Source organism: Notolepis coatsorum (genome assembly GCF_963971535.1).
Source record: "Notolepis coatsorum genome assembly, chromosome: 10".
NCBI lineage: Eukaryota > Metazoa > Chordata > Actinopteri > Aulopiformes > Paralepididae > Notolepis > Notolepis coatsorum.
In genome coordinates, this window is record NC_140174.1 from 79,964,633 (window position 1) to 79,979,279 (window position 14,647).

At 43.2% G+C, this 14,647-nt stretch overlaps 1 protein-coding gene across 1 annotated transcript in view; it reads left to right on the forward strand.

The window, feature by feature from the left end:
• tcf7l2 (transcription factor 7 like 2) overlaps positions 1-10,797 on the forward strand; it is a 137,959-nt gene extending 127,162 nt beyond the window's left edge. Inside the window, exons 10-14 of the mRNA XM_084323732.1 lie at positions 579-686; positions 2,006-2,054; positions 3,351-3,401; positions 4,665-4,737; positions 9,684-10,797. Coding sequence (XP_084179858.1) covers positions 579-686; positions 2,006-2,054; positions 3,351-3,401; positions 4,665-4,737; positions 9,684-10,164 — 762 coding nt within the window. The 3' untranslated portion in view covers positions 10,165-10,797. The remainder of the gene's footprint in view (positions 1-578; positions 687-2,005; positions 2,055-3,350; positions 3,402-4,664; positions 4,738-9,683) is intronic.
• The last annotated feature ends 3,850 nt before the right edge of the window (positions 10,798-14,647 follow it).

Consider the following 14,647-nt stretch of genomic DNA (forward strand, 5'->3'; position numbering starts at 1 on the left):
GTGTGTCCTAGCTTTAAGGGCTGTGTGTGTTGTGTCCTAGCTTTAAGGGCTGTGTGTGTTGTGTCGTAGCTAGGGCTGTCTTAAATACTTCGAAGCTTCGTTCGATGGGCATGGGATTCGAATGAAAATAAAAGTCGATTATGTAAAAAAATTATATATATATTTTTGAAAAAAATTATAAAAAAATGTTTGTGTGCAAAATCAACTCTGCCTCTCTTTGTTAAATTACAACAATCAATGCTGTTTGTTATTTAAGATGAGGTCGGACTCGGCACTAACAGATTTGTGTTCATTGTGCTGCTTTTATAAAGCCTCAAATGACGGCTTACAATATTTCATGGAAGAAAAGTGTTTAGTTTGTCTAAGATTTAAAAAGGTTTAAACTTTACAGCACTGACAAAGTTGAACAAAGTGCTGTACAAGTCCCACAACATAAAAAAATTAAAAATTATATATATACATTTTTTTTTTAAGCTTCGAATTAAAATCGAATCTCGGCCCCGAAGCTTCGAATTCCAAAAAAATTATCGAAGGTCAGCCCTAGTCGTAGCTCTAAGGGTGTGTGTTGTGCTCCACAGTGGCATGCCCTAACGCGGGAGGAGCAGGCCAAGTACTACGAACTGGCGAGGAAAGAGCGACAGCTCCACATGCAGCTGTACCCAGGCTGGTCAGCACGAGACAACTATGTAAGTTTTTATGTTTACAAGTCCTAACCCCTGCTTCTTCCCCTGCCTCGCCCCCTAGCAAGGACACAAGCTCAGGACCGCTTCTTCCCCTGCCTCGCCCCCTAACAAGGACACAAGCTCAGGACCGCTTCTTCCCCTGCCTCGCCCCCTAGCAAGGACACAAGCTCAGGACCGCTTCTTCCCCTGCCTCGCCCCCTAGCAAGGACACAAGCTCAGGACCGCTTCTTCCCCTGCCTCGCCCCCTAGCAAGGACACAAGCTCAGGACCGCTTCTTCCCCTGCCTCGCCCCCTAGCAAGGACACAAGCTCAGGACCGCTTCTTCCCCTGCCTCGCCCCCTAACAAGGACACAAGCTCAGGACCGCTTCTTCCCCTGCCTCGCCCCCTAGCAAGGACACAAGCTCAGGACCGCTTCTTCCCCTGCCTCGCCCCCTAGCAAGGACACAAGCTCAGGACCGCTTCTTCCCCTGCCTCGCCCCCTAACAAGGACACAAGCTCAGGACCGCTTCTTCCCCTGCCTCGCCCCCTAACAAGGACACAAGCTCAGGACCGCTTCTTCCCCTGCCTCACCCCCTAACAAGGACACAAGCTCAGGACCGCTTCTTCCCCTGCCTCGCCCCCTAGCAAGGACACAAGCTCAGGACCGCTTCTTCCCCTGCCTCGCCCCCTAGCAAGGACACAAGCTCAGGATCGTTTTTTTCTTTTTCAGGCAGGCTCATCTTGCTTTTTCTACACATTTCTACAAAGCAGATTTGACCTCTCAATCTCAAATGCCTCCCTTCTGTAAAACACTTCAGAAACGGTCATAGCAACATCTCCCAGCGCGGCCCCACGGATAACCACATTGTTTACACGCTACTATTCTCTCACTGTGAACGTTCAGTCCTGAGACACCGAAACGCACATTCCACAGTCACAGAGAGAGGCTCATCATTTAATCCAGAGAAATCACGCCTCTGGAAATCCACTCTCCTTATCTCCAAACCATCAGAGAGGCCCCTCTAACACGTTCACAAAGAGAGGAAAATAAAGACAAAAGATTCCCACAAAGGAAGACAAGAACCGAGAGAGAGAGAAAGAGGACAGAGAGTTGTGTTCTGGCCTACAGTGGCTGCTAGAAACCGGAGGGCACGAGATGGGGCGGGCGGGGGCCGTAGGGAGAGAACTAAGCCAGAATGATTGAATAAATAAGTAAACACACAAGATGAGCCTCTGCTCCTCTGTTTCATGTGTTTTGGGTCTTCTGCAGTATAATAACTAAGGTTCCTGTCTTTTTCTGTCTCCTTTTTTATTTTCTATTTTTCTGGCGTGTAACCAACAGGGGAAGAAGAAGAAGAGGAAAAGGGAGAAGCAGCAGGCAGAGGGCAACGGTGAGTGAGCGGCAATTATCTCTCATAGTAGAAGAGCCCCATCACGTGTGACATCACCAGATACAAGTCACGCTACTGCTTGTTCTCTCTCTCTCTCTCTCTCTCTCTCTCTCTCTCTCTCTCTCTCTCTCTCTCTCTCTCTCTCTATCTCTATCTATCTCTCTATCTCTATCTATCTCTCTCCCTCTCTCTCTCGATCTCCCTCTCTCTCTCCGCTCTCTCTCTCTCCCTCTCTCTTTCTCTCTCGCTCTTTCTCTATCTTTCTCTCTCCCTCTCTTTCTCTCTCTCTATCTCCCTCTCGATCTCCCCTCTCTATCTCTCTTTCTATCTCTCTCTCTCTATCTCCCTATCTATCTATCTATCTCTATCTCCCTCTCTCTCCCTCTCTTTCTCTATGTTTCTATCTCTCTCCCTCTCTCTTTCTCTCTCTGTCTCCCTCTCGATCTCCCCTCTCTCTCTCTTCCTCTCTCTTTCTCTCTCTATCTTTCTCTCTCTCCCTCACTCTCTCTCTCCTTCTCTTTCTCTCTCGCTCTATCTTTCTCTCTCTTTCTCTCCCTCAATCTCCCCTCCCTATATCTCTCCCTCTCTCTTTCTCTCTCTCTCCCTCCAGCCCTTTTTATGTTATTGTGCCTTTTTTTGTAACTTATTATTATTATTTGTATATATATTTATGTATATTTATATAGTGATGCTACCCAATGCAATATTTAAATGGTAGACTTGCTTGTAACACCCCCTCTTCCCCATCCCAACATAGCCTCTCCCCAGCTGATAATAACATTGAATATGCATGACCCCCCTCCCCTCCAACACCCCCCCTCCCCTCCCCACTCTGCCCCCAGCATTGTGATACTGTGATATGTGTGTTTTGAGAATGTGTAATTCAAGCATTGTGAGAGCCATTAACTTTGCCAGCGTGTGCGTGCGTGTGTGTGTTTATATGTTATAATGCCTGAGCCCTGCAGATAGACTTGCGCCTGTACCGTGTGTGTGTGTGTGTGTGTTCGAGCGCTTGTGCATTTGTCGGGCTGCCTCCCCCCCTCCCCCTCTCCTTGCTTGTCTTCATGCATGCTTTTTATATCAACATAAAAGAAAAGAAATCACCCACATCTTTAAAATTAAGGAGGTTTGCTTTATTCTCTATTATTTCTTATTCATTTTATTCCCTACTCTTCCATCTCCTTGCGATCACACTGTGCAGGAGATAATGACGGATGTAAACATGTATTTACACTCTCGCTCCTCGTGACCGATCCCTTCTTGAAGGCCTCTCTCTATCTGTTCTTTTTTTTTCAGAACACAGAGAATATTTTCCAAACCCTTGCCTTTCACTCCCTCCGATTACAGGTGCTAATGTCATTTTGACTATTAAATTACTAACTTTGTTTTTTATTTTATATTTGTATATATACACACATATATATATATATATATATATATATATATATATATATATATATATATATATATATATATATATATATATATATATATATATATATATATATATCCATGAATGTGTAATAGTATAATGGTAAGAGAAGCCATATACGTTTTAATGCTATACTTTTGAAATATGTTCTATTTGCTTTTGTTTGCTGCTTTCTTTTCTTAAATATTTGTTTTGCTATTGTTTGTTTATTTTACAGAAATTCTGTTTAATTTAAGTTCCTATTTTATTTCAATGCCTCCTATGTAAAAGCCGCTAGTGTAGCATCACTATGCAGTGTGTTAGTGACAGTGAGCTGAAGGATTTGATGTCAGGGTAAACCTCCTTAAACGACTCTATGCCTCGCTAGCTGTGCTTGTGCCTCTTCTACAGGCCAGCATGAGTTTTTGGCCTCTAAACCTCCTGCCTGCTAATAATAATACAAGGCCTGGACTCAAACACCGCGAGCCCGACGTTGTTTTGTTTGACCTCGTCGGTCGCTCCTGCCGTCACTTTGCTCGACAGCTGATAATTAACAGCAACTTATCGGCCGGAGTGAAGTAACCAAGAATTTTTTTTCCAGAAAACGATCAAGTCCACATGGGTGTAAACCATACGTTTGATGCCAGATCTAAGGAGTAGTTTCCCTCTTAATGGGTTCAAATCTCTACTGCTTCCCCTCCAGCCAGGGCTAACTCATACCCTCTCTGTCTTAACAATCTGCTGCTGCCTATTCCTGCCAGCCTGACCCTCCTCCTTTTAATAACCAGCCAATGACAACACCTAGCCCAATAGTACTCCTATTTCTCTCTAACAAAATAAAGCATCATCTCTTTTTGTCAGCCTTGCCTTCAGTTATAATGTAGGGCAAAAAAAGCTATTGCTGTTAATCTTTGCACATTTCTGTTCTGATTTGACCTTTTGCCTGCAGTTTGACTTCACTGATGTCTGAAACACACTAACTGTGTCTTCTGACTGTGTATTAAAGCAAACTTGAGAATGGCTTGCATCAGTGGGATGGTGGGGGGGTTGGGGACTTACTAGCTCAATACGCCACAGCCAAGCTTCACCAATTCACTGGTGTCCATTTTTCTCCTTTTATTTGTTCTGTCCTCCTCTTGGTTTGGGGTTCTCTTCCTCCTCTCTGCTGGCTTCCCTCCCCTCTCCTGTCGCTGCATCAGACCTGAGCGCTCCTAAGAAGTGTCGAGCGCGCTTTGGGCTCGACCAACAGAATAACTGGTGTGGCCCATGCAGGTGTGTATGGTGTGAGCTGGCACCGGTCAGGGCCAGGTGAGGGCTGTTACCGTACGCTGGGACCTCCTCCTCTCCCCCTCCTCGCTCTCCTCTCCTCCCTCTTCGTCCCTCGGCCACCCTGCTGTCACCTCCTCCAGCCACGCCCTGCCAGGCTAGCGTCTAGTTCTCACCCCCTGTTTGCTCCGGCGCCTCCTTGGGAAGACGGGGCCACAGCTGTGTGTTTCTGTATGAATGATGTCACGAATGCTGTCCATAACAACAGTATGTGTAACCCGGACGACCAGCAGCCCGGGTTCCATTAAGACCCGCTCAGAAATGGCAGGTCTGGGCTTTTAAGAGGAGCTGGAGAGAGTTGACGGCTTGGCCAAGTGTTGAGGACGTCCCAGTGTTGACCAGCCCGAACCCAAGTCCTGGCTACATATTTTTGTCTGTGCAATGACGTGTCGTGTTTTTTTTTCTGTTTTTTTCGTTGTCTTGTGTGTACTGTTTGTGTCTACCTCTTTGGCTAACAGATGCAAATACCCCAAAGAAGTGTCGTGCCTTGTTCGGGCTTGACCAGCTGAGTTTATGGTGCAAACCGTGCAGGTACAGCCCACTGGTAGAACCTCTGGGAGGAGGAACCGCCACTAGGACAAGATGTTCAGATATTCCTCTTAAAAAACAAACAAAATGTCTCCTTCCGTATGGTAACAAATGGCCAACTCCTCTGCTCTTTTCGTCTAATCGAGGAACTTCTTGCTACATGTTCCTTTTTTATAGAAGTGTCCTTTTCCAATTCCTTCCTTAGAACAGGGTTCAAGCCCAGTGGCAGAACATGGATTTGTAAACACTGTATATTTAAAGGTGCTATAGATGACATTCAGCCACCAGTTGTTGCACGAGAGCACCAGCATGCCGTTTATCCAATCGGGTGCATTCCACGTGGGGAAGAGGGGATACGTGTACACAACATGTAAACAACAACAATAAATCTTTGGACCCATCAAAATATATAATTTCTTAAATGATTACTCTACATAAAATGTTATCTATAGCACCTTTAATGTCCACAGGCGGTCTTTTTTTCCTCAGATCTATTGCAACAGAACATGGTTTGCTACGTAAAGTCGCTGCCTAACTAGATAGAGAGTTCTGGTTGAAATCCATTTTCTCCACAGGCAGTGTATGAGTGGCTGCCATCTTTTAATTGTCATGTGTGTCCTAATCAGGCGCCCTTGAATAATCATGTCATGCTTACAATCTTGGCCCTGCTTCCTCTGCGGGCAACACTCAGTGACTCTCTCTTCTATGCCCTCTTCCTCCTTTTCTTTTCCCACCCTTCTCTTCCTCCAAACTCCTCCTCTTGATAACCCTTACTTAGTCCCTACCTGTTGTCTTTCTGTTCTGACACAAGCAGTCTTTGAATTGGGAATATTGTCATGGTAGGTATTTGTTTCTGCTAAGTAATACCCTTCTCTGTGTCTGGCTTGCACTGCATACCCCCCCTCCCACCCACCTGCTCACCCACCTCTATCCCAACTCTCCATCATTGTAAAATGTTGTGTGGTATCGTACATCACTTGTGGTAAAAACCAACGGCATGCATGTAGATTCTGTTGGAACCGTTTGTTAGTTTATAGCGGGGCTCAAAATGTGCAACTTTTTATTCTCAAATTGTGAGTTCCTATTTGACATTTTCAAAGTGCGAGTGAAGGAGAAATAGATCGGTTCATTAAAACAATGATGTAATCTATTTGACTGTATACTAGTGATTGAGTATATTTTGAGGTGTTACACTGGTGTTGCTTATCTTTCAATGAAAGGCATGCCATGTGTGAGCTATAGCCTATATTAACACTCCACTCCTCCCTGACTGGAATAGCCTACGGGTGACTTTGTGTCTTAAAACAAACTAAACAGAAGCCAACTGAAAGAACTCATTCATTGTGAATATAGCCTACTCAACGCATCCAATAAAACTGATTATAGCTGGTAATTTTTAAAACAAAATAAGGGGAGAGGAGAGTGATGAGAGGGAGATGCAGTCATTGAAGGATGCAGACGATGAAGAGAAGGAAAGAGGAGGCAGGTAACATTAACTGGTCGACACGGGTAGCCCTGTCTCATCCTTCATGTTGACTCATTCCTTCATCTTATCCCAATCATGGGACTCTTGCCTTGTCCTGATGCCAGTTAACATGAATCAGTTAAAATTAATCAGTTAACATGAATCAGTTAAAATTAATCAGTTAACATGAATCAGTTAAAATGAATAAATTAACATGAATCACTTAACATGAATCAGTTCAAATTAATCAGTTAACAACATGAATCAGTTAAAATTAATCGGTTAACATGAATCAGTTCAAATTAATTGGTTAAAATGAATCAGTGGTCCTATACTTTTTTGCTTAGGATATCACAAAGTACAAAGAACAGAAAATAAAAAGAAATGGTGGAAAATCCAATATGGCTTCATAGATCCTTATGGAAAATGTGTCCACGAGGAGCCACATCTCTGGATGAAATGTTTAGCCCATGACTAACGGATCAGGAGATACACTCATTTGAAAAGGTTCTTTCTCTCCGGCGCCTGAATATTCACAGCAAATTTGAAGATTCTGATTAAAGCTCTTAAGCGTTCACACAGGATCTGTCACGGCAGTCGGTGTGAATCCATAAAATCCCATAATATATATAATAACACTGTCTGGACACATATATAATAACACTGTCATCAGGGGATATAATCAAGACAACTCGTCATCAGCATTCAGGTTGTGAATAGACATACTGTGCAACACAATAATATAATTAAAAGAAAATTAAATAAACTGAGAAAGTTGTTCACTCTAGTGCCACCAGAGGAACATTAGATTTCAGTCAGAACATGGTTTCTGATCCTATTTCAGATTTTAACTACAATTTAATTCAGAGCCAAGCGAGACAGTTTCGCTGACTATAGTCTATTTATTTGGCCTGCGATACAAAAATGTTGCATCGTTGCCATTATTTTCAACAACATACTTGTGAGCAACATTGAGTATGATTGTTGTACGCAGTTTGTCATTTTCTATGTGTGAACTCAACTAGGTTCTAGCTTTAGCCTGCAATAGGAGAGAGAGAGAGAGAGAGAGAGAGAGAGAGAGAGAGAGAGAGAGAGAGAGAGAGAGAGAGAGAGAGAGAGAGAGAGAGAGAGAGCAGGCAACGTTAGCTACACTCCATAGCGCCCGGATCACATTCTTGACACATTCCGGCATTCCAACTAATATATTCCAGAAGCACTAATGGGAGATGATGAGCAGGCAGCTGTGTGTCAGGCGGGCCGGGCGAGAGGAACGCAGCCATAATTTACTCTTCATTTCAGGAGCAGGAGGTTAAAAGACCTCACTGGGCTCCGTTTCCTAAAAGATGCATCTGGTGTAATTCCCCCTGAGACGCAGGGGAAATCAATAGCGTGCACACAGGCACATACTACGGATCGATACGTCTGTTAAAAAATGGATATTAGCTCATTTGTAGCGGTTTGACAGGCAGTTATCCTTCGCAAGACGCCGCGGAACAAGACGGACAGGCGGCCCTAGCAAATTGATAGCTTCTTCCCCGCCGCTAACGGACGATCAATGCACACTGTTCTATTCACACCCCCTCTGTTGTTGTATCTGTGTTGTGTTTGTGGTGAGAGATGCATGCCTCCTGGTCTCTCCTCCTAAGCATGCTATCAAGGTACCCCCGAGTCCCCTATGTGATCTCTGTCCCATGCTCCTTCTCCTTCTCACGCTCTCTTGTATCTCCCATTCGGCTCATTCTCACACTTAATTGTGCGAAATTGTATTAAAACTCGCAAAAAAAATACAGGCAGGGGTATGACTTGAGAAACAGACCTCACCTTTAATTGAACAGTAGATCAGCCACACATACATCTGTCAACTGACTCTTTCTTTCTTTCTTTCTCTCTCTCCGTGACCACCTTGAGATTTCTCTTGTCTTTTTTATTTTATTTTATTTTATTTATTTTGTTTTCCCTGTGAACAACTCTAGCGCAGTCTTAAAACACCACATCCCCGTCAGGCATCCTTGTGATGGGAGCTGAGAGGGGGAGGGGTCACTGCTGAGGTCACCCCCCTTAACTAAATCTGAACAACATTCACACACACACAAACAGCCACCACAGACAAGACAGATGCATCTTGCGTTGTGGATCTGGGTCCACCGGGCAGGGGAACGGGGCTGGCTTCAGGCGCACCAGACAAGAGGGGAGGGTCTCGACCCTGAGCGAGAAATGCAAACACAAAGCCGTGACCCCTTGCTCAGCAGCAGCACACACACTTGTGTCTTTGGGGCAGGTGCAGGCTAATGTGTGTGGATCTCACATCCAAACTCCCCTCAGGAGATGAGAGGGAACATCCGGGGCAGCAGGGAAAGTTAGAAAGAGAGAGAGAGGAATAATCAACTGATCACGTTGCACAGAGAGAGAGCAGGGATATATCCCTGGTGTTAGATTCACCCTGAAATCCTGGTGCCTTTTGGGTTTTTTCCGCAAAGATCTTCAGAAAACTGTTCAGAGAGAAAACATCTCGCCCCTCACTGCTTCTTCTCACCTTCATCACCACTTCCTCTCATTTCCTGACGATTCTTCTGTCCAGTTGTCCTTCTGTCCAGTTGTACCAAACTCTTGATTCTTTCGACTTGTCTGTCCTGTCTGTAAGGCTGTAGCATTAGGGACATGACAAGGTCATCTGTAGTGCCTCTCTTCACTCTGCCTATGCAGCCACTTGAATGCACCTGGGGGGGTAGGTGGGGAAGTAAGGGAAGCGGTCTTATTATCCCAGAACAGACTGAAGATTTGGCATCAACGTGCAAACAATAAATGGTGCGTTCAAGTTGCTGCTAGTGCTGTACTGCTGTGGTAAAGTTAGAATATGTGGTATTAAAAGCTGCTCTCTCTCTTTTGCCTTGTCCCTCAGGAGAAAAAAAAAGTGCATTCGCTACATCCAAGGTGAAGGCAGCTGTGCCAGTCCTCCCTCTTCGGACGGAAGCTTACTCGATTCCCCCCCGTCCTCCCCCTCCTCTTCAGTGGCTCCCTCCCCTTCCTCTAAAGAGTCCAAACCTCAGACTGAACAAATGCAACCTCTCTCACTGACTATGAAACCGGCCCACCAGCCACTCCACCACCCGCACCTCCTGGCTGGGCCCCCACCGCCATCTTTGGCTCAGCTGGAAGCCGCCGCCGCAGCGAGAAAGACGCCCGGCGCCCCAGCCCACAACGGAGCCCCGGAGCACGGCGACGTCTCGTCCTCGCGGCCGCCGGGCTCCTCTGTGTCCTCGCTGGGCCGGTCCTCGTCCTCGCTGGGCCGGTCCTCGACATCGCTGCATCGTCATTCCCACCCGCTCCTCCCCGGCGGCGCTCAACAGCCTCTGTCGCTCGTGACCAAGTCTATAGAATAGTCTGCCCCCCTGTCCTCTTTTCTGTTCTAGCTCTGCACACCACCTCTTCTCTGGGCCTTTTGTTTTTCCTTCTGTCTTTTGCTGGTTTTCTTCTTTTGTTTGTTTTCTGTGCCATATGGCTTTAAAAAATTTATTTGTTCTTGTTTTATTAAAAAGTTCATTGGTCAATATTTGACCCATCATTATCAAAAAAAATATATAATTATTATAAAGAAATAATACGATGAGCTGTAGTATAGCTTTGTGAATCTGCCAAAATGTTTATGAATTAGTTTTTGTCTTTTTTTTGTAGTGTTAAAACAGTGCAAAACAGAACAATGATGTAGTTCAACTTCAAAATGTTTAAAAGACGGATATAAAAGGTAGGCTAGATTATTCAATGAGCCCTTTTTCTTGAAAGAGTTGGTTCTCCTTCATTATTTGTATTAAATACGAGCTTGCGAACCAATCATTTTGACACCTGTTCAAACTCTAAGAGGGCACGAGGCTAGCGGAGACCTCCCTGAGGAACAACTTTAATTGTGATGTTACTTGTTCTTAAATGTACAGAAATACTGGGAGGGGGGGATTACTGTGTTAAATATGCATCGTTCCATTGCGTTGTCTTTTTAATTTTGTTGTTTACCTTTGGAGGCGGAGTCAGGCGGGGGGGGGGGTGGACTTGAGGGGGGGTTGGGGTGGGAGGGTTGTGGGTACTCAATACAAAATGTCACAACGCTAGGACCAGTAGTATTTATTGCTTTAGAGATTGCTTGTCGTATCTTGTACGTGTCCCTTTTTGAATATTTTTTTTTCTTAATACATTGTACAAATATTTTTTCTTAAGGTAAGCAACTTATATGAATGATCCATTTTTACAAGGAGGTTTTAAAAGGCGATTCTTTTTTATTTTATTTTTTTAATTTTTTTTGTTTGACGAGTTCATTTCTTTCCTCACTGAAAACCTGGGTTCCACTCCGTGTACCGTGTAGATCTCATGAACACAAGTATGCACAGCTTCATTTCAACAAATGCGTCTATAAGCCATTTTACAAAAAAAATAAAAGCAGAAAAGAGAAACTTGAAACAAGGGACAGTGGGTACGGTGTCTTCAGTAGTCGGAATAATGTGTAAAAGCCCTTCTTTTTTATTGCACAGTCACATCTCAAGACTGTAGATTCCTGTACAGATTTTCCGTGCCAAATTTTGTGATAATTTTCTCTCCCCCCTCTAACCACGCTGTAGGGTTCCTTTTTATTTTGTTCGTTTTTTAGTTTTTTTTCTCGGATACCATTCTTTGCTGTGACGTTACATAGATTGCTATGTATGTAGTATAAATGTTGCTATAACAAATGTGTTTGGTAGCAAATTGTCAAATATTTAAAATTTAAACTTAAATAAAAAGACGGACATCATACTGTATAAAACCCACACGGGCCAAAATTATGTATATTAGGAGGTTCATAAAAAACTATTAAATACAAAAAAATACACAAACTGCCACTTTTAAGTACACTACTACATATAGGTAGATAGAGAAAATAGGCATGTTGATGTTGCAAGAGGCTGTAAAAAAGAAAACAAAAAAAAATGAAAAAATGAAGAAGAAAAAAAAGAGAGAAAAAAGCTACAAGAACCATCCAATCGGTGCCATTGTAGTTGTCATGACGCGACTGTAACCTGTCCATTTCTTCTCTGGTTTATTAAGATGCTAATGATAAATAGTTTGAATGTTTCCTTAACGGCTGTGATGTTCCTGTTCTATTTTATGCTCTTACCTTTTTTTGTTTTTTTTTGTTTTTGTTTTGTTTTTCCCGTTATTTTAAATGGTTCCAAAGAACCATGTTTTTTTTGTAATGAATAAATGTCTATGCTGTACAGTCTCTGTAGCATGCAGTTCTGTATTAATAAAAGCCACTTAGTATGTGCACCTCCCGTGTCGTAGCCTTTTGTGATGTGAAGCCGTGAGCTTGGCTGGCGGGTGTGTGGGAACACAACAGTACCACACTGTAAGTACAATCACAAACTAGTATTTGTCAAATACAGTGAAGGGATGAAAATGGTGCAGGAACATATCAACAATTTACAAAGTTCCACAGTATGACAAACATACGTGCAGTTTAATAACACAACCTTGCATACAATTAATGTACCAATATCACTCGTACATTTAGTCCGTCAAACATATAGTAAACTATACAAATCACTGTCTATGCATTTAGTAGCCTACTGTGTACAGTAACAGTACATCAATTACATTAAATCTTTATTTAATCTTGAATGATCATTGAGAGCAAGCTCTCATTTACAATGATGTTGAGATATTAAAACGATAAAAGCATAAAATAACATCAAACAATATACTACGTATCACTCCATACATTTAGTACTATGTACATCAAACAATAGACAGTATATTATACCTATCACTACATTTAGTACTACTGTATGTACATCAAACAATAGACTATATTATCACTCCATACATTTAGTACTATACATCAAACAACAGATAGTATACTATACGTATCACTACATTTAGTACTATGTACATCAAACAATAGACGACTATGCGTATCACTCTCCGTACATTTGGTAATATGTACATCAAATAGTAGACCGTATACTATTCGTATCACTTCATATATTTAGTACTATGTACATCAAACAATAGACAGTGGAGTATACATTTAGTACTACAATATGTACATAAAACAATCAATTGTTTTATCCATACATTCATACATCATACATACATTCACTACTATACATCAAACAACAGACTATCAATTACTCTAAAAAGTAGCATAATGATACAAAAATGAAGTCTTAGATTAGTCGGTTGTAAGACTGCTTATTTCATGCTGAATGACATTTCCAGGAAAATTACAAGCACATTTCTGGTCATTTTATTAAACGGAATTTGACATATTTGGCAATCAAATCAACTCGTCGATTAGCAGACAAAATCTTTTAAGTTGAGTTGAGTATTTCCTCACTTGATGACAAGCCTATAGTGACAGTGGCACAGCAGCCTGATCATTTCCAACCCGTCCACCTTACAATTGATCCTGTCAGCTTGAGTATCGTATGATTCCACTGACGGCACCTCAGTGACAACGTCTTACAACATCCTGTGATATCGTCCCAGGGTTCACCTCACTTCCAGTAGAGAAGTGTTCATCAGGAAATCCTTTTGTTTTCAAAAGGTCAAGACGGTCTTATACCGCAACTCTCAGGAGTTCTTGTGAACAAGCAATTAAAGTGAAACATCAGTGTTTTGAAGGAAGTGACTGTGGGGAAGGAAGGCCTTTCATTACGCCAACAACACTCCTTATTAATGACTGCTTTTCTACAGATTCAGGATTTTTCCTCATACTTCAGGCAGCAAGTCACAAACAATGCTTTGTAAAGCCTTATAGCTGCTGTACATCACTCAGCTGTCAGCCCCTTCGTCCACCATAACTTTCATTATTAACTCATTAATAGGTGTATTCTTTTTCATTCTTATAGTGCTGCTCATTTTGTATTACACCACAAAACCCCAATTCGAGACCAATTTGACATGTAGCTTGATACTTCTGACAGAGTTTCACAAAGCTTTTAGAAAAGTGCAGAATAAAAGTATTGCTTTTCCCGCCAAAAATATTGTTGAATTTTTCATAAAATAATATTTGCGAATAAATATTGTTGTTTACATGCTGCAGGCATGTAATCCCCTCCCTACTTCCTATTTCCCCAGGTGGAATGCACATGGTTGGATACATTACATGCTGGTGCTCTAGTGGTTGAATGTTATCTATAGCACCTTTAACTTTCCATTGCAGTATAAGATGACGGTAAGGTCTGGTCATGGGGCTTTTAACTCCTTCCCCGCCATCGACGAGTATACTCGTTATTGGCCGCCAATCGTTGGACGCCAACTTGTTATTATGATTGTTATTTATTTTATTCTCTATTTCCATTCATAAATCATCCAGGAAGGCTGTGGTACTGTGTGGCAATGTGTCTGAGATCGCAAAGGTCCAATACCGCCGCCTGGTGGTATGCGGCCGATGTCGCACTTCCTTTGTGACTCTGTGTATCATTGAAAGTCATCCGGGCGGAGTTTTCTAGTAACGTGGATCAAGATCTTCACCCGATCGCAGGGCGGCTAAGTGGCGCAGTGGGCAAGGCGCTCGCCACTAACGCAGGAGATGCTGGGTTCGAGCCCAGCTCTTGGCGTTGCTTCCAGCTTGACTGGTCGTTCATACTAATACAATTGGCAGTATTAGGGGGTGGGAAAGCCGGTGGGTGGGGATCGGACGTTGTGGACAGCGACTCCTACAGGTCAGTTGCTGCACCTGTACAGCAGAATCAGGAAGCAACGGGGGCAGCGTGAGCCTCCCACGCGTTACTCCTCGCCGCTGAGAGATCACGCTGTGCAGGTGAAAAGATGCGACAGCTGCCTCCTCGTGTACCGGAGGGGACACGTGATGCAAGGCTTGGTCCACATTGCAGCCGA